The sequence below is a fragment of the Manduca sexta genome, unplaced genomic scaffold (assembly GCF_014839805.1).
Source record: "Manduca sexta isolate Smith_Timp_Sample1 unplaced genomic scaffold, JHU_Msex_v1.0 HiC_scaffold_33, whole genome shotgun sequence".
Classification (NCBI taxonomy): domain Eukaryota; kingdom Metazoa; phylum Arthropoda; class Insecta; order Lepidoptera; family Sphingidae; genus Manduca; species Manduca sexta.
In genome coordinates this window covers 438-21,381 of record NW_023594352.1, presented here as the reverse complement: position 1 = coordinate 21,381, position 20,944 = coordinate 438, and the positions used below count along the sequence as shown (strand labels likewise).

General features: G+C 37.1%; 1 protein-coding gene and 1 pseudogene across 1 annotated transcript; one reads left to right on the top strand and one right to left on the bottom strand.

Moving 5' to 3' along the window:
* Positions 1–6: 6 nt before the first annotated feature.
* On the bottom strand, positions 7–8,745 carry LOC119192873 (uncharacterized protein B0303.7-like). The gene is given in 7 exon segments (XM_037446619.1): positions 7–425; positions 428–541; positions 544–613; positions 8,342–8,431; positions 8,433–8,520; positions 8,522–8,568; positions 8,707–8,745. Coding segments are annotated over 7 exon segments (576 nt in total). The 3' UTR covers positions 7–297.
* An 8,069-nt stretch (positions 8,746–16,814) lies between these two features.
* LOC119192874 lies at positions 16,815–20,596 on the top strand (annotated as a pseudogene).
* The last annotated feature ends 348 nt before the right edge of the window (positions 20,597–20,944 follow it).

The following is a 20,944-nucleotide window of genomic DNA, read 5'->3' as shown; positions in this document are numbered from 1 at the left end:
TGGCAACATTAGCGCCTAATCATGGACGCACATCATTCAATAATTGTACATAATCAATGGCTCGACAGACTTTGTTTAGGGAAGATTACAAACACCTGTTTTTCGGAAGAGTTCCACATCGCCACCTTATCGTGTAGCAAAAAATATCAATTCCAGCAAGTAGACTAATTCTTGCCATCATTTAAAAGCTAGATGTAAAGCTGTTTATAAAATAGTGGCATCGTGATATGGTCGACGTCAGTCTTCCTTTAGTTTTATCACAAATATACCTCAACCATGGTCGGGATACCATGCTGACTATCCCATTTTGACGTAGTTAACGGGAAACTGTCCCTTGGCACCGTTGCACTCGCCGAAGTACCATTCGTCGTTGAGTTTGTATCGCACCAGTATCGTGTCGCCGGTGAGGAAGCGAAGGTCCCCGGCTGGTCGGGCTCGAAGTCGTACAGCGCGACGGCTGTGCCCAGCAGAGGCGGCGCTGGCATCGATTCGTTTGGAAGTGGTATCTTAATCTCTACGTAGTTCGACGGGAATAACCCTGAAGACCGTTCCTCAGGCTGCCATATAACCATTCGTGGTCCACGCGTCGTATCAACTTGATCTTGGCTTTGGCCTGTAGACAACAGAACAAAATTATTATAAAACTAAGTTTACAATCTGTTTTAATGCAACCGGTTCACTAACGATATACGAAACAGAACAAATTATAGCAGGTGACTAGTCCCGAGTCCCGTAAGATCGGTGAAACCAACATAACCGTTCCACTCACCCCCCAACTGGTGGTAGCCATAACGCGTTTTTTCCCCACGAAAAAAGGTGACAGACACGTGATTGAAATATATAAAGAGGTAAACATTCAATATTCGTTACAGTCTACAGGAAAATTAATTCACATCAACGGTATAAATGCAAACGTCGAATCGTACCAACTTGCTCGACGTTTATTGAAACGTCAACGTATAGTATTTGACTGATATTATATAGTATAACTTTAACTCTTTACTCAGCGCACGCAACAAATGCTCTCAAAAGGAGTAAATTTTCCCCGTTTTTGCAACATTATATGCTATACAACATTAAAGGAAATTTTTAATTCGAACCAACAGTTCCTGAGATAAACACGCTCAAACATACAAACTCTTCAGCTTTATATATGTCATAGTATGGAAGTATAGATTACACTCGTCAATTAAATAATAAATCTGAATGAAGTAATGGCATTGCTCGTTTCATCTCGTGCTATTAGTCATTTGTCATTACCGAGACTCGATAAATGGTGTCCCGCAACCCTTTATTCTTCTTCTAAATAATTTATTGAGTAGTAAATTATACAATCTGATCTTACAAGACAAGTGGGAATGAAACTGATGGCCATCAGTTACGTAGCGGAAACCGCATAACAGGCATACTCCTAGATTTATGTGGTGTGAAACCAATGTCATCAATAAAAGATACTGTTTAAAGAATTCTATATTCAGAATAATTATGTAGTTACTATTCCAGTACTCTACCATTTCCAACCAAACTTGAATAAGTAAGTACATGGTAAGCCGTAGCTGAATGCATGGGGAGGAAGATTAATGCAATTATGAAGAAACCAGTTCAATAGTTTGCGATAATGTGAACTGAATGCTACGTGCATCGTGTCATCAGAGCAGAAAATGGGGTTATACTGATACTGGCAAATAATTTAATATGAATGAACTGCGAACCAATAATTATCATAAAGTGAAATATATTCATGATATTACGATATCCTTGTTTCCTTCCTATTATAATTCAAAATTGTATATATTGTTAGTTTCTACCTCAGGTTTCTATTTTTTACACAACAATGGGTCGACGTTCTTTTTGGTTGAGACATTTATAGCGATTTACGGGCTAATGAAGTATAACTTCTTTTTATTACAGACTTCTAATTATGGATTGATGGGACACTCAGTCCGCGAAAACAAATAACACTGATAGGATCACAAATAAAAGCTAATATAATCATAATTTATTTGTTGTTTTAACTTATTAATTGAATTAAAGTGAGAAAACCTTGAAGTATCATTGGAGAAATCGCCACCTTCACAGCTGAGCAAATTGCACTGTTTGCTGAAATATTGAATTTCTTTGGCACCAATTTAATCTACGTGAGTGTCGGCGAACTGCGTTTTTTATTAATAGACAAATATATATATTTTTTGCTTTTTCAAATACAAATTCAGCAGAAAGATAGCACTGAAGTACCATTTATGGATCGATGTGAACTGTAGCAATTATTATTACAATTCAGTATAGGCTTATAGGTATATAAACAATAACCTAAAAATATTCATATTTAGGTTATTGTTTAAAACGGATAGTTCTGTTATAAGTAAGTTTTATTGTAAAAATATTTATGAAATTCGGATCCTCTCCATCGATCGTAAAGCAATGTTTCATAATTATATATGAACACAGGTCAATAATTTATTCACTGTTGTCTTACTAGGGATACAAGGCTGCGTTATTAACGTGTACAACTCCATATTACGATAAATATGTTTTATCATTTCCGTAAGTAAATAGAAATAAAGGTTTGTATAAAAGTTTACGAAGCTACTATGTAAGGCCCAAAACTAAAATTATGAATAGCTTTGCGTCTAGTAATTTTATGCCAAAATATTTTTTAAATATCGTAATGAAATTGCACATAGTATTTTTGTAAGTAGGTAACATCGATAATACACTAGGGTTTTTACTAATGCTATCAGAGTTGACAGTAATAAATAGCGTTGGATATCAAATAATATACAAGACAATAGTAATATAATTTTACTAAATTTTAAAATTTATTGCTATACTGCTATTGAATTCTTTGCCTATTCTTGTCGCACATGTAAGTACTGAATCACAAACAGTTTATAAAACCTAAATCCATTGGCATTAGGAATCGATGACAGATATAAGAAACGTATTATTTACTTAATAATGATAAAAGCTTTGTGAAATAGTATAAATGTAAGGAAATACTTGATAATATTAATATTATCTTTGATATTTTACATATTATATACAGTACAGTGACAATAAAGTAAAACTTAATAAATGTGCCTACCTATGCGTCTACATATTTGAGGAAAACAAAAATATACCTATATACCTAACGAAGTAGATTATTTTGTATACTGAAGGTAACTATAACTGGAATTCAAATTAAACATTGACTTTAATACTGATGTAAGCTTGTAAGAGATCGCTCTTGAACGATAAGCGCTTCGATTGTCTCAGTCACTCGATTATTATTATCGACTTCTTTATTGCAATTGGTTTTATTTTCACAGAGCGCAATAGAGTTTGGTCACCTATCCGAAGGGTTGACAACCCGCACCATATCGCTAGTCGCTTCACTAACAAGTATAGTATGTGAAATAGACACCACCGACCAGCAGGCTCTACTTAACGATGCCGGCGCCTACGAAATGAAGCGTAATGATCCCCATTATAGTTCACGCAATCAGCATCGCTATCGTAACAAGATTTGCAATTAAACTCATGACCCAGTCTCTATTGGCCGCTCGGTGGGTATTGTTAAAGGAATTTTAGCTTACACTGTCACACGTAAGCGTTCTTCCTTATTGCTATTTTATTATATAGAAATGATTGTCATGAATCTAACAATATAAGCTAAAGCACCTAGCTTCGCTTTATTCTCATGAACACAATATTAGTCAATTTACGCAGAGGTAGCAACGCACTTCCATTAATTTCGCCTAACAATTGACGACATAAAACAACCTAGTAGGTAATAAAAATAACATATTATACACAGTCGTTTACCGGTTGAAAGAGGTCAACAAAACGATCATAATATTGCGACAGTGCTGAATGATATCAATTAGCGACATAGTATTTTTTGCATCGGCGCGAGCGGCGTTCACAAATTATGGAAGTGGCGAGAGATAGCAAGTTCCTGTAGCGATAATTGTCCATTCAAAGCGAAACGTATCGATAAGGTCCAATGTGGCGCACGTTAACACCGCCTACGTTCGCAAAACATATAAACACAGTTCCAGTGAAAAACGGAGAACGCCCCAAACAAATTCCGCACCAACGGCCAGATGGCCATTCCACCTTTGACGCGATGGATTATACGTACGTGTGTTTACATAAAACATATGTTGCTACACTTCCTACTATCAGTATTACTGGGAAGTGGGAAGCAAAGCTGAACATTATTATACGCCACAAAAACTAAGTTGGACTTGCATTACGCTCGAGATATCGTATATCGTGACCTCAATCGTGATGCGAATATTACCTAAACTGTTTTGCGTTTAATTTCGTTAGAGTCACCTCTACTGGCGGCTAGATTGTGCACATACAATATAAAGCAAAATCATAAATTAAGTACCTATAGATGTCAAAGTGTTTAACACTTCGGTGCTTACTTCATAGCATCAATGTAGATAAATACATCCCTATACGGATATATCCGATGCCACCCACACTAATACTAAGATCTAAACAGGTTTTTTTTGCCGGAAGCTAAAAACAGTCACGAATTATTAGTGGTACTTTTAAAAAAAAAAACCGTTTTATTCGACTTTCATTAATAACAGTTTACAATAAATCGACGGCTTTCTTTGATGTAATTAGAAACCGGAATATACGATATATATTTCGGTCATTTTCGGCGGTTTTTGCAATTATGATGACTAAAATTATTTGATAGTGCATATTTTAGTTATATTAGGAATATTATATTAAGTACTATTTTACATTAAGATAACTAAAACTGTTTTAGCTGGCGCAAATTGTATGCTGCTTCTAAGTAAAAAACCTAATAATTGAGTTTCTGTTCATTTATAAATATTGCATATTTAGACGTTTTTATGCACATCTTCATGCCTATTTCGGGCTTTTGGGTTGCATATAATCGTATCTCTAATTATAATATTTTTAAACTTGTAATTTGATTTACACATCTCGCCTAAAACAGATATCTTGTGTCACGAATATAAATAAATATGATGTGAATTGTGCCTAAAACACACAGATCCATAACATATAACAAAATTTACTTAAAATAAAATAAAAAAAAACACAAACATTCGTCAATCTGGGTATCAAACCCGCAATCTTTCATTTCACTGCCACCTCATCGCTCAAAACTACACCGCAACGACAGTCGGAAACTATTTGATCTCGTAACACATATTTTCCATTAAATGTACACCTTATAAATTATTATATTCTTCATTTACCTTATAATAAACGTAGCGTAACTCGGACGAATGCAAGTTAAACGTAATTACTAAATTAACGGGAGCTGCATTTGACCTGGTTGGAAATTTATCACTAATTGTCTGTGAGACATTATGCAGTGGTTTAAGTGATGTTAATAGTTTTAGTGAATCAGGCATTCCGACTTTTTGTTTTATGTCTTCTCACAACGTGTCGCAATTGTTCAAAGCTTTTTGCTTTAGAACTTGTATTTTATAATCATTTACTTTCTCATATATAAACGAATGATCAGAATAACATCGCTAAAATATAGATTCGGATTTGTGTGTAGTTATACTTAAAAACCTTGCTTTCTTGAATATCCAAGGTCAACGATTTAATACTCCAAGCGTGAATAATTGTAATAGTCATAAAGATTATTCTAGAATCCAATGCTAATCGAGCATCAGCATCAATATTTGTCAATGATCTTGACGTGCCATATATTATATTTATAATAAAAACGCTAACTGCGAAGAGAAACCCTTAGAAATAACAAACGATAATGAATGTTCTAAAAATGATTTTAATGTTTACATCTAACTAATATTGCCAAAGTTTTTGACAATGTTTAGTTGTTTATAAGAGAAAATACAGAAACCGCCGAAAGAATGCAAATTGAAACACAAGTAGGTAGATATCCTGGGCCTTATTCCACAGTGGAACTTTTCCCGGAAAGATCATTCACGCGGGCGAAGCTCCGATCAAAACTAAGATTATAATAAAATAATTTATTTTTTACTACAACTAGCATAAGAACTATAATAAATACAATAATTTAAAGTAAACATCTAAGTGTTACGTACTAGGTGTATTGCGCCAATAGATTACACCATTACGTTATAAAAACATGAATTATAATCAAACACATTTATACACTTGTAGCACGTATTTTCTATATTTTGCACTGGTGCCGTTTTGTTTGCGTTTCAAATGTTTTATTTCGCAACGTTAAACAACTTGAAATAGTTATATGCGATACAAAAATAATAATATTTTTCCGTGCATTACTTTATTATGCAAACGTTGTGAATATTTAGTTTTGTGCCTTAACCCGCTATGCAACGCTACTTGGATCGTGATCTTTGTTCTTGTTTCCTCAGCAGATTTACTTGATGATTTATGTATACGAGACTACTTCTGCGTAAATACTGCGCACGATTGAATACTTTATTTCTATCGCATAGCAGCCCTTTCAATAATCTATATATTAAAACGTCAAGAAATAATTTGCATACCTTTTTAAGCACATTACGCGCATGGAATTTGAGATGTAGCACAATTAAAATTCATATAGAAAAGATGAGTAGAAAAATAAAATTTATTTGTAATATATGTTACAAATATACGGTCGAATGTAAGCCACTGGATGTCTACTATTTCCTATCAATTACACCGATTACAATACCTATCAAACTAGAATACAATAGTGTAGTATATACTACTGCTTCGTAGCAAAATTACACCATCTCGTGGTAAGTACCTTCAGACGGCGACCCGTATTATTGCTTATGCTTATATGTATATGCTTATATAAGATTATAAAACTTTGATTTACCGTATTGTTCGCGTCCATTAATTGAGTATACAAAATAATCGTGAAACACGATTAAAAAACTAAGTGCACGCTATAATATGAATCGTTAGTTGAACAACACGTAAAGTAATTATATTCATATTGCGAAGACCACAGATGTTATTATATTTATTTTGACAATGGCTTATGACGTCACAGAATAATAATAATTAACCATACCCGGTACAAATAAAACGATCAATTTATGCCTATTATGTTGCACCAAAGTTTAATTATTATAATTTAGATTGTTTTTTACTTGCCATTCCATTCATGTGAAAATCTTTGTTGGAATACGTGTACCACAGGAATGGTACATTTTCCGAAAATAAAAATGAATTTACGTCAACCTCTAGCCATAAACTATCTGCCAGTAAAACGTTGTGCGAGACCATATATATATTCGTAATAATTTTTTTTTATATACGGCCACGGCAACTAGACTCTCCTGTCCCGGACGGTAAGTGGAATGGGCTCCAATAGCATGTCGACTGACGACAAATTGCCGGCCTGATGGAACCGGATACACAGGCTGATCCCGGAACGCGACACACTTACGTGGGACACTGACGTGTTTAAAACCTTGTGTATGGTAATCGTAATTCGGGCGGATATAAAATATATCAACGCCAGCAAAATGAGTAGGTATATTATAAAATCAGTGAAAAAAAATATTTTCAATTAACCCTGCTCAATGTGGCTTACACGACATTGCAATTTGCAAATGTACAGACATCTTGATTATCAATGATAAATTATATTGTTGTACATTTCAAAAGATATATTATTATGCGCATGTACCAGCACTCGTGTACAATTTGATAATAACCGTGAATAATAGTGTGATATAAGTGTTTAGCACGGAATTAACTGCGTGGAATCATTGTTTGAAAATGTTGAACAGGTAAAGACAAAAGATTTACCAAAGAACAAACATTCTATATTACATATTTGGAATAATTTAGATAGGTACTTAACTATCGAGGGCTGTATTTGATTGGAAATTTGGTGTAATATTATACATTCAATCCACATAAATAATATAAATTTGCTCAAGCATGATTCCCGGACGAATTTGGATGACCTTTTAATAATATATAAGCAAATGTCTTGAATAAAGACAGCCGTTTTTGTTTCAAAGTAAGCAAAATTATAGTCATGACCGTGAATTAATATTGCGTAGCGGGATCAAGATGTTCGGCGAAGACTTAACATTTTCCTCATTGGTCACAATGTTAAGTAGACGACAGTTACACAGCCGAACTAGGTATATAACACTTTACTATGTGTAGGATTGACGTCAGTCTCAGCCCAGATGGAAAAACCGCCAATGTGCAAAAACTAGGCTTTGCAATCTGCTTCTTTTCTTGAGTTATGTTTAGGTACACAATCTATTCAAGTATTTAAATAAAATAGGAATCAAATCCATATTTTTTGTCTTCGTAATATAACTTATAACCAATTAAAGATATACATAAAATATTTATCCATAAAATGTTTGTATCGACTCACCGTAAACGACAAATCATCAGGATGGTCAGTAAAATAGTCGAAGAGCGCGAGCGCGTATGGTTCCTCATCATCATTTGGTATTGGGGCAGCGTATCCACTTCATCACCAGCCAACTCATGCCTTCCTCTTCTGTCACAAGTGGCGGCGGTGGAGGCGGTATAGTCGGCATGGGCGGCGAACTCTCTTTCAGGAGAACACTCGTCATCCCAGTTGAATGGTTTGGATTCCTGAGGAAAAAATAAATTGTATTTTGCAATGTATATTGAATAATTTTATTTTTTTAAGACCACAACTAATGATCCGATGTGTGATATGGATTCAGACTTAAATTTATTGTTTTTTTAAACTGGACAAACAATGTCTACCTCATTCATTATCTGCTGCAGATAAGTAACACATGACATGACTCATTTCAGTAGTAAGATATTATTTAATGACTTTACAACATTAAAAATACAGAATAATTAAACTTAATTCACAACTAACTATATTTAGACATACAAGTCAATGTTATTGAAAGCTACACCTTAATTCACAGTATAAATTGAATGGTAATTTACAACTAAAATAACTTTTCAATATTTGTTTGACATCAAGCTATTCTAATTGGATTTATTGATTCACTTAGTATGTTTTTTACATTTAATTACCTTCTGTAAACTGTAATAAAAATAATGGAATAATATTAATTTTATCTGTGCGCAAATAAAAAAAATAATTATGTAATAAGAATTAAATCTGATATACAATAATGGTATTATTTAGAAACTTGTTTTGGACCTTGCAATGTTTTGCTTATATTGCCATATTTTACTCCCACATGCATATGTCTTAAGATCTCCTAAATATAGAATGTTGATAGATCCAAATAGAACATTTTGCATGAGTTCATGCACTTCTAAATTTACAATTTGCTCCAACATTATTGATAATGCCAAAGTTTTATATTCCTAGATTGTAGAAATTACCCATAAACTAAATCAATATTGTTAATTTTGATAATCTATTGTTGGAAATATTGAAAATTCAATATAAATGATAACACAAATCAATTTACTAGTGATCAAGTGATAAAAGTAATAATGAAAAAACCTCAAAACACAATACTAGTAATATTAATAAGAAAATATAAAAAAAATCTACTTACAAAACTATCTCCAAGACTGCTGACCTTCTTTATGGTGTTGTTGTGTTAACAGTCATTGTGGTCACTGGGAAGCTATCACCAAAAGTATTCTTCAAAATTGCAGCACTATCAGGAGGCTTTGGCCTGCAGGTTTTGCTCTGATTATTGTGGGGCCTTTTAGCAAAGGAACATGAGGCTGGCTGATATTAGACAGGTCAAATGGATCCTTCAGAAGTGAAGGTTTTTTCAATATAGGAGGTTTTGTGACACTAGTCTGTGGTGAAAATGGATCCAGAGCCGTGAAATCATCGACTGTCTCCTCTCTACTCTTTCTAGAATTCAAAAAATTCAGGTATTGTGTGTTGCTGATTAACATTTTGGTTGCTTGATTGTTTCGTTTTCACGGGACAATAAAGAACTTAGCACTGTAGGTCTTCTGATAAAATGGGAGGGCTTGACTGGTATGTCAGGCTGTCTGGAGTTAATTTTTGGTGGTGGAGGTCTAGGGCGGAGGAGGCTTCTTCTTTTGTTGATGTGGCAAGGTTCAAACACATCGGGCACCAAATGGATCATTGTCCCAGTTAGTTACAGGAGAATACCGATTAACTGCATTCCCTGGGACAGCAGGTGCTGGTCTTGTTGGACCCTTCATACCTATTGACAAACCAAATTATATTCACTAATTACCATTTTACATTTACACCTAATATTCAATTTAATGTAATGAATAAAATATAGCTAATTGTACTTTACTGGCTATAATTGTCCATATAATTCTCTTGAAAACACAAGTAAAACCATAGTGACACCAAACGGAAAATGACTCATGGCTACACAAACGGATGTATTTAATCCACACAACACTTCATAGGTTTCCATATTCCATGCATTTTCATGAACTTACTTGGAAAACTAGAGTTGCTAATAACATTAAAACTTTTCACACTTATCCACAGCCCATTCATAATAGTATCACCCATATAGGAAGGTTGTAAATAAAATTATATGCATGTTTCATGTGTAATTTATTCAGGATGGTTACCTCGTTGACGAGCTGGAAGGGCCTCGGTCATCGAGCGAGTCTATTTTGAACCCGATATCGTTGGTGGAGCTGCAGGCCGCTATAGAGGCGGCGGCGCCCCCGTCCCCGCCGCCGCTGCCGTCGCCGCTGCGGGAGCGCTCGCCGTCGCCGGACGCGCATGCGCCGCCGCTGCACGCCAGCACGCCGCTGCCGGACCGCACGCCCTCGCCGCTCAAGAGACAAAGGAAGAGAAGAAGCGACGTCAAAATCGACGAAATTGTAGGCGGCAGGATCAAAATTTTAATCAGTAAAGGTGAATCAATAACAACACTTTATGGCCATCTTCATTATGAGTAGAAAGTAAGTGACATTACTACCCAGAAACAGTAATAACTGCATTACACTGCTCTGGCCTTGTCATCTTGAAATGTAAGTCTCATAACGCCCAGTGAACCCAGTGATTATTACGCTGGCTACAGTTGTACTTTGAACTGGAACACAACAGAGGTTTTAAATAAATAATTTTAAGTAAAGGAAATGTGTGGAAAGATGTAGTGTATCTCCAGCAGGAAGTCGTTTCAACATGTGAACCATTGGTTTAATTGCTAAAGCGAAGTATTGCTTCAGAGTTAAAGCGGCAGCTGCGATGCGTGCAAGAGTTCAGCATCGAGTAAATGGATCTCGGACGTGGTGGAGCGGCGCAAGAGCCGCATCCTTGCCGAGCGCAGGCGCCTGCGAGCACACCACCCGCGGCCCCCCAACACTGGTGAGTCATCCAACGCTTACAGCCGGTAACGAACCCGCGAGTTCCATCTGCGAATCACAATTCCTCGACCGATACACAAGTATTTGTTTTGAGCTAGGTGCTGCGGGAAAGACCATCTGGTTCTCAATACTCACAGCACAAAACTAGTACCTCAGTGTAAGGTCACGATTGGGACGTGTATATGAATGTTGGGAGCATTGATATAAAGTCGTGGTGCATTTGTTTAAACTGGCTTCGTGACGTGACCGGTTTTATCTTTTGCAGCCTTCCGCGGATTCGATGATTCGGACGCGGACATCGGAGGTGAGTGTTGATTAGAGACTCACACTCGTGCAGACAGTCGCGTCGCATTGCGGTTCAGAAATGTAGTGCGGTCTGTCTGTAGCCTGCGATACGATCGTTTCAGCATACTACGAGACATTATAATATATTTTATAATGTCTCAGAATGACATACTTTATGTACTTATTCCAAGAGGGTCCTTGGAATACTTTGAATTGAAATTGTAGATTGTATGGCAATTGTTTATGTTCACGATCTTTCCGTGTGGAGATTGACATTCTATCCTCACCTATAATTTGTATATTTTTTGTAGTGAAAATTAGTTGATACATGTGGTGTAGCATTACTTATTGTGTAAAGATGTGTATGTAATTTATGTAACGGTGTGCCAGGGTTCCTCGGTTGGAGCAGCTCGGAGGCGGCGCTGGCGGCGGCGGAGGGCGCGACGGCGGCGGTGGCGGCGCGCGAGCCCGACAGCGACGACGACGGGTTCTTCGAGCAGAGCTCCCTCGGGGACTCCGACCACTCGCGCGTCGAGGACCTGTCCGTCAACACCTCCGCCAACGTCAGTACACACATCATTCACAATATATACTCAATATCTGGATAGTTCATATAAAAATAATGTGTTATTATTTTATTTAATGCTTAATTTAGTTTAGTCTAGTAGCAATCATCATAAATTGCATGACAACAACACATTTATTTTAACAAATCTTAGAATAAAATGCTATAAATTATATAAAATCTAAGTTAGTCTTACAAACTGACGCCGCATTCCCATGATGTTGTACAGTTGTCAGTTAGGTACTAATCATTGCACATTTTTTAAACATGCAACAATGTATCTCAATTCATATTAAATATCTATCATTAAGATGAGTGCTGGTGGTAGGTTATTTATATCCGACTAGATGGTGATCAATGCACACAAAAAATAAAAACTAATTATTGTGGGCCATGTAACTTTGTCTGTGATAAGTTGTATATCCAGTTTCAGTCAAGTCATTACAAGTCGGTTCAACTGTGTTGATTGGCAACAACTGGCATACTTTATCTTGCCCTACTCTGCTTACCATCAGGTGTAGTGGGTTCAAATTGCTGTAAAAAAGGCTTCACAAAGCTTTCTGAGCATCTCTTAGAGTCCTATGAACTGATATACATAGTGTAAGTATAATTCAGAAACATCCTATTTTACAATGAACAGAGCGAGTGGGCGGCGGCGGGTGGTGCGGGCGGCGCGGGGGGCGCGGGCGGCGCGCGCGCTGCACGTGCGGGCGCTGGCGCGCGACGTGCTGGCGGCGTGTCCCGCGAGCGGCGCCGCGCCCTTCACCGCCGTGCTGGACGCCACCGTCAAGCACCAGACAGACGTGTCGCGCATCCTGCTCGCGACGCTGTTCCTGGCCAACGCGGGCAACGTGGAGATCCTGCCGGGCGCGCCGCTCTCCACCGGCACCTTCTCCGTGCGCCTGCTCTCCACGGACGAGCGGCTGTACTGCGCCACGGCACGGGAACACTTCCAACGGTAGACGCGTCGCTCCTGCACTCCTACTGACTATGTGATACTCGTTCTCATATTAAACGTGATAGATAACACGAGAGTTATGAGTGTATTCACAAGCCCGGGTGACAATAAAGTTGGTGTTCACAAAAGCAGCTTTGCTGGAAAACTTGTTAACTGCAAATACCAAACATGGACACACAAGGACTAAACTCTTGGGTTTGCTGAGCATTATCTAACATAAATTCATATCATATGTGATGTGACTTGAATTGACTAATTCTGGTGGAAATAATACTAGCAATGAGAATTGTACGACGCTAGTCTGATTATGTATGTTCATGTGGCCAATGTTTTTTACTTTTTCTTTCTGCATGATCATTGTTGTTGTATGTAGAAAAAGTTTAGCCAAACTGAGTGCAATCAACGCGTGACTGTTTGTATGTGCGTGAGGGTGTGGTTGTATACTTGAGACGGTGCTATAGCCTGTTAGACGGTTAAGTTAGGACACTTACAAGTATCAAAAGAGGCTGTCCAGGGACAAAGTGTGTGTATTGAAAATATTTTATATAACGTAATTTTATCACAGCCAGCCTCACTGAATTGGATGAAGGCTCAGCCATTGCATTTAATGGCATAAGACAGCATTAGGACTGTGATCTCTCCACTGTATGATGTAAATATTTCCAGTGCATCATGTAACCGCGTAGGTAAATCGCGCCTTCACAATAGGTAAAGTGCGTGAGCGGGACGGTGAGACATTTACCAGTATTATTAATGTAATACATATCAGACATGCTCGAACTTATCGCGACTATATTTCTTTACTAAAATCCATTTTTAATGAAGCTATTTTTTTTAAATCGGGTTGGATCATTTTTTTAAATAACTTTTACTAAATCAATTTAAATTACCAAAATATAAAATAATATTTGTAAATAATTTGTAAATATAGAAGTAAGATGTAGACATGTTTTATGTCGTCATAAGTAATGTTAGTTGGATTTGTGATGTAACGATAGTCCTGTACATAGTGTATAAGGCCAATTCCCAAAAGACGGGTGTCCGCGGCGGTGGACGGCGGCGGCCGGCACGCTAGTATATCTATAGTCACATTCCATGCTATTGGCCGTATTCTCCGTGGTGCACTCTAGTGAATTTTGTACGTACGAACCAATCTTGTCAGACGTCGATATCTTTGCAGCCTAAAGGCAGTCACGAGGCAGTGTCGCGAGTGTTTGTGTCGGTGAAATGTTAATGTTCATGTTATACATGTCGGCCTCGGCTGTACTCGTGTTATTATGTTTTATGTAAGTTTAAACTAATAAAATTACCACTAACTTTGGATACAAAGTGTACCGTCCTCTTTACCAAAGTACGAACTAGCTGCGAACTGCAGGTCATTTGGTGTTAATCAAAATTTATACTATACTACGATGTACAAATTTTTATATCACTATCTAAGAAATATATGTATATATAATGTAATTTACCAGTAACACACATTATATTTAATTAACGGTGTTAATTTAACATACCTTTTAACTTGAACTATTAAATTTATTAGTAGCACACAGGCTCCTCTATGTCCGAAAAAGCCTGGAAGCTGTTTCCTTGATAAATACTTTAAGTATAATATAGATAATATATTTCACGCGAAGTTACACATACTAGGTGTTTTAAATAAAAATGTATGTCCTTGTCTGTCAAATGGTATGACACAAAGTATTATGTAGTGTGGGGCGCAGGCGTCGCTTCACTCGTGTGTCATTCATATTCTCCATTCGAATATACATCACCCGGCCGAGGTCGTATCAACAATTTGGTGCCGCCTTCGATTTTTTCATGTCCGATCAGTAAGGCAGGAGTTATATATTTTGTAAGTTTTATTTCTATAAACTTAGTAAACACATTGTATTAAATTAAATACAATAGCATACATTAGTTGTGTGTTGCGATAACTATGTACATACAATCTACTACAACTAAGTTCTTTGCTGTTTATGTTAGTCTTTGGTTCGTAAGTAAATGTTATAATGTTGCAACCGTAAAACAACACTACACATCCCACTATTGTATTAAGTAATAATGTTTGAATGATAAATTTTTAAAAATAATCAAAGTGAATATTTTGTAACTTAAAATTTTGTAAATATAAAAATAATTACGAAATAGGCTTATAAGATATATAAGTGGGTTGTAAATTTGTATGTAGTTGAAATTGTGGAATGTTTAACTTTTTATATCTGTGCCTTATTGTGTACAACAAATAAGTGCCGTGTCCACTGTCGGCGGCCCGCGCATGCGCCGGCGCCGCGTGTAGTGTAATATAGGCGCAAGTACGCGCTCGCTATGAGCTGCGCGTATTGCACATTCGTGTGTCAAATTATCGACTCGGGCAGCTGTCCTGGACATTGTAATAAATAACAAAATTGTAGAAAATGTATGTAAAGCCCGTTTGGCGGTAAATCTTAATAATTGTTAATTGACATAATTAAAACATGTGCGTTATTCTGTCTATTATTTAATTCCAAAAAGTTTTAGTTATAAAGGTTATTATTTATAAGTAATTTTGAAAATGAAATGAATCATTTCGAAATATTGGTTATATTTATGTGGGCACTCACCCACATAAAATTATGTAAAACATACCTACATCCACATCCCCATATACCGAAAATAAAACATCAATTAATGACTGATTCATCCATCATTGTCGAGAGTGATAGCTGGACATTCTCAATAATAATATAAAACGCGTTTTTATATTTTTAATCATCGTGGATTCGCCCGCGTGAAAGAGTATTCCAGATAGTAGTCCCGCTAAATATTTTCCTAGGGTAGAAAGTTGCCTATGTCTTTCCAAGAATCTAAAACTACCTCCATAGCAAATTTCAGAAGAATCCGTTGAAGAATACATGATTGTAGCGAAACTTTAACCGTTTACGCAGCTCCCGCAACTAAAACTCTCAGAAGAAATAAATTACTCCGTTTATGCGTACTCCATTTTCATTGTTTCGCTGCGCCGCTTCTATTGGTCATAGTGTGATGTTATATAGCCTATAGCCTTCCTCGATAAATGGGCTACCGACTACTAAAAGAAACTAATTTAAAATTGAAGAAATAATAATTCCTGACAGAAGCGCTTTCAAACAAACATACTTTTCAGCTTTATAATATTTTACTTAGTATAGACAAAGAGTAATATACAGTATAGAAGTATAGATATATGAAAGTAACTTTTACTGTTAAACCAGTTAACCGATTTTGTTAATTGTATTTTATCATGTAGATTGTAACCCTATTAGAAATAAAGACGATTCTACGGTGGCCGCCGCAAACTTTGCCTTAGGTAAGCCTATACAAAAATCTAAGGAGCAAGGTCGAAGAAAGTAAAACTATAAGATTTTTTTTTATAACAACTTGGCTGTATGGGCTATACTTCTGAGACTTCATATATTTGCATTAGAAACAATTATTATAAATAAGAAAAATGGAGATGAATGGTATTTTTTCTATAAGGCGATACCTCAAGGTCCATTTTCATACATTTTGTTTCACCTTTAATCTGGGTAAATAATTATTAAATAGTAATTTAATCTTAAATGGACCTTGAGGTATCGCCATAATGAAAATGAAATATGAAATGACTGCTTGCTCATTCATTCTTCCGTCCCGACTTTTCATTATATTTATATTTCGTATGTCAATTGTCAATTACGTCAAATAACAACTGTCAAGTTTGAATATTGCGCTGCAGTTTTTTTTGCGTGACTGTTGCGTTGTATAGCTGCGTCTTTTATTGTGTTAGTGATATAATTTACATTTAACGGTATACAACTTCAAATAATTTAATAGTTAAGTACCGGCATTTTCAGGACATATTATTTATTTGTAAGCATTGTGTGTTTTCGACAGGGCGGTGCGGTCAGAGGTGACTTGCATTAACAATGGGCCGATTCCTAGTAATAATGCTGTTTGCGGTGGTCACCTGTGTGACCGCCTTCAGCAGGTAAGCTTTTCTTTTGTGCGGGCTTAATCATACCTGCTTAGTCATTAAGACGCGACATAACATTACCCTGAACTGAATTCGCTGTTGTTATTTCAGCGCGTAAAAGAATTTGTTTTAGATTTCTTTTCTAATTATTGAGGATTTTATCTATCTCAGTGTATCAGCATCTCATAATCAATTTGTGCTTTGTGACAAGAATGTATGTAATGTCAGGGTGCCGTTGTACCGCATGCAGTCGGTGCGCAAGCACATGCACGAAGTGGGGACTGAGCTGGACATCCTGCGCGTGAAGTACGCCGTCTCAGGGCCCGCGCCGGAGCCGCTCTCCAACTATCTTGATGTGAGACAAATAATTTTAATAATGTAGGGGAAAAACAAATTAGTACCTATAACATTTCAAAGCATGAAAAATTATCCAAATATTTTGCATCAAAATTAACCCACTTTCAGCTTTGTTCAAAATAATACCAAAATGGCTTATTTTTTAAAGGATATGTTATGGAAGTCATAACATCATATCAATGGAGGAATAACATTCATAATATGCAATCATAATTAAAATATAGTTGAATTCAATGTCTTGCTCAATCTAATATTAAAAAAATTGAGCTAGCATTAATGTGACAGGCATTCTATTGCATTAGAATTATTTACAAAACATTAAACAACAGTTTTGCAAGTTGTTTTGAACAAATGATGATAACCTGCGACCTCATGTGTTTATCGCTGTCTGTGTTGAGGTGACTGGTGGAGTTGGTGACCACGGTTGCTTATCATGCTGTTGTTTATTATAAATATACAGCTTTACACATTACTCAAGTTGGCCATATTGTTACATATATAGTATTTTTTGTACCTGTTATTGGTTTTACAATTTTTTTATATTTGTAAATGAGGTAGTGAATATTGCAATATGTTAACTTTTTGTGTAGGCACAATACTACGGACCGATCTCGATCGGATCGCCGCCACAGTCTTTCAAGGTGGTTTTCGACACGGGCTCTTCAAACTTGTGGGTGCCCTCTAAAAAGTGCCACCTCACAAACATTGCTTGTTTAGTGCACAACAAGTATGACAGCACTAAGTCCAAGACATACCGCGCCAACGCACGCGGTTTGCCATACAGTGCGGCTCAGGCAGCCTCTCTGGCTTCCTCTCAACCGATGATGTCACTGTGAGTATCATCAGCATAGGTGTCGAATTTCATCCTCATGTTATCTTTGAATTTTTAGCTATTATTTTGTATGTACCTAAAACAGTTTTAACTGTGGCTCTAGCCGCTTTAATGCCCATTTCTAAGAATGTAAGTACATGTTATAAGATTCAGGTTTCATAATTTTCTACTAGTGAAATATTTTTATATGTTTGATAGTATTTTCAGAGATACATACTGTATTAGAATACCACAGTTTTAATATAAAGCTTAAAGTCAAATAACTCAAACCATCCCTTATATGGAGATCACTGTTATATCCTTTGTTCTCTAAGTAATTGTAACATATGGGTGGCGATGGTGTAGGTGGGCGGCCTGTCGGTGCGCTCGCAGACGTTCGCGGAGGCGATGTCGGAGCCGGGGCTGGCGTTCGTGGCCGCCAAGTTCGACGGCATCCTCGGCATGGCATTCAGCAGGTAAAACTGCATATTACACATACATAACTAGATCATTAATTTTAATCAATATTATACTGCAACCTTTATGCAGTTCATGATACGATTTATATTATGAAGTGTAATGATTGTGTAAATTGTAATTGGCGTTGTTTTACAGCATCTCCGTGGACGGCGTGCCGCCCGTATTCGACAACATGGTGGCGCAGGGACTCGTACAACCAGTCTTTTCCTTCTATCTCAACAGGTTAATCTTATTATCAGATTTTTTGCGTGGACCTTTTACTTGTTTGTCTTATACGGCAACAAAAGAATGATCAGCAGCATATTTTTTTTGTTAAGTTGGCCATGAGATTTGCTTATGATTTCTTATGTTTACACGAATGTTAAACATTTAAATAAAACAATTTTACGAATTTTATCGCGGATTTTTATATTATAATTTGCTCCTGCTGTTTTTGGAGGCGGCCTTCATAGCGTGTGGGGCCGGACCGAGGTGTGGGTCGTCCAAAAAGTCAAAGTTACTATATCTACATACATTTTAAAATTATACAAAATATGACTGCTATTCTACTATAGACGACGTACTTCTATTTATCCTACTTTAAAGTGCAGATTTAATAGTTGGTAATAATAACTGCAGAGACCCTTCGGCAACGCAAGGCGGCGAGATCATCCTGGGCGGGTCGGACCCGGCGCACTACCGCGGCAACTTCACCTACGTGAATGTAGACAAGCCCACCTACTGGCAATTCCACATGGACTCTGTCTCCGTCAAGGGACAGAAATTCTGCGCTAAGGTCTGTAGAACTGTCGGGAGTGAATTATCAAATCTAAGTAACAAATAATGATAGATTTAAGATTTTGTATATATTAAATAATAGACTGCTATGGATAAAAAGAGACGGGATTAACATCACCTATTTATGACAACATGGATTCTATCAAGTATAATAATTAACAAATTTAATACAAAAAATCCTTCCTTGTTACCAACCTAGCAAATAAAATTACCCAGTGGTAGCAGGTGGTGCTGAACGAGCGAACCGCCCAGGGTTTTACGATTAAAGAAGATTTAAAAAGTTTGCAAAGCACTCAAGGAAAAAACATTACCCTCTTAAGGCAAATGTAATAGGGGACCGGCCTATGCTTGATTTTGTACATTATTCTGTATGTAATGGTTAATAACACGAAAAAGCACTCCTGCGAAAACTGCATAAGAATTGGTTAAAAAATGAGTGAATAATTCATATTTAAAATATTGTAATATGCAGAAGTGGGCGCGAAGTAGGGATATCGCTTCATCTCTTTCTTTCGCACGCGTCGTAATTCCCGATGACGTCACATGTGGCTATTTCATCTCTTTTCTGTTTCTTGTTAATTACCCTTCCACCGAAATTCAAATACTTATAACTTATTGATTTCTTACCGGATTTTAATAATTCTTTCTGTGTTATAATTTATATTATGTAAATATTTGATAATAGTAAAGAACAAAAAGGTCCGTCCCCTATTGGGTAAAAGTCATCGTAAAATATGCAGCCCAGTCTTGTATTAGTTATTGCCATTATTGAGTTTAAATGATGACTATTTAAAATGTAATCTCAGCATGATGTTGGCTACAAGCGGTTGGTGTGATATGTTTATTGATGTGTGTGTGTGTGTGTGTACAGGGGTGCGAAGCGATCGCGGACACGGGCACTTCGCTGATCGGCGGGCCGGTGGCGGAGGTGGCGGCGCTGAACGCGGCGCTGGGCGCGACGCCGCTGGCGCTGGGACAGTTCATGTTCGACTGCGCGCTCGTGCCGCGCCTGCCGCGCGTCAGCTTCGGCATCGGTGGCAACACCTTCACGCTCGACGGCGTCGACTACGTGCTGCGCGTGAGCACCGCTTCTCTACCATTACGACACTGTAGCTAGTCGCATCTCTCACCTCGCACAGTTTGGGCTGTTGGCCATATTGATATTGGCTCTCTACATTCTCTGTTGCTTAATCCACAGAGAATACTTTGAAGATCAGATCGAGATGGTACCATGATATCTTCTCTACCTTCAGACGATTCCTTTTCACTGCAATATCCATATATTCCACTCAGAATGCTGATGTCAATAATCTGCATTTCCAGAGATCTTTCTGGCCATGCCCATGCTGAAACTTCCTCCAGTCCTGTCTCGGTGCCATGACGTCAATAATTAAAATATGCATTTTAAGGTAGATTGCTGCTGAACCCTGGCTTTGCGAAAACCATGGAAATGGTGGCCATTTACCATCAATTGGACTGTTAGCT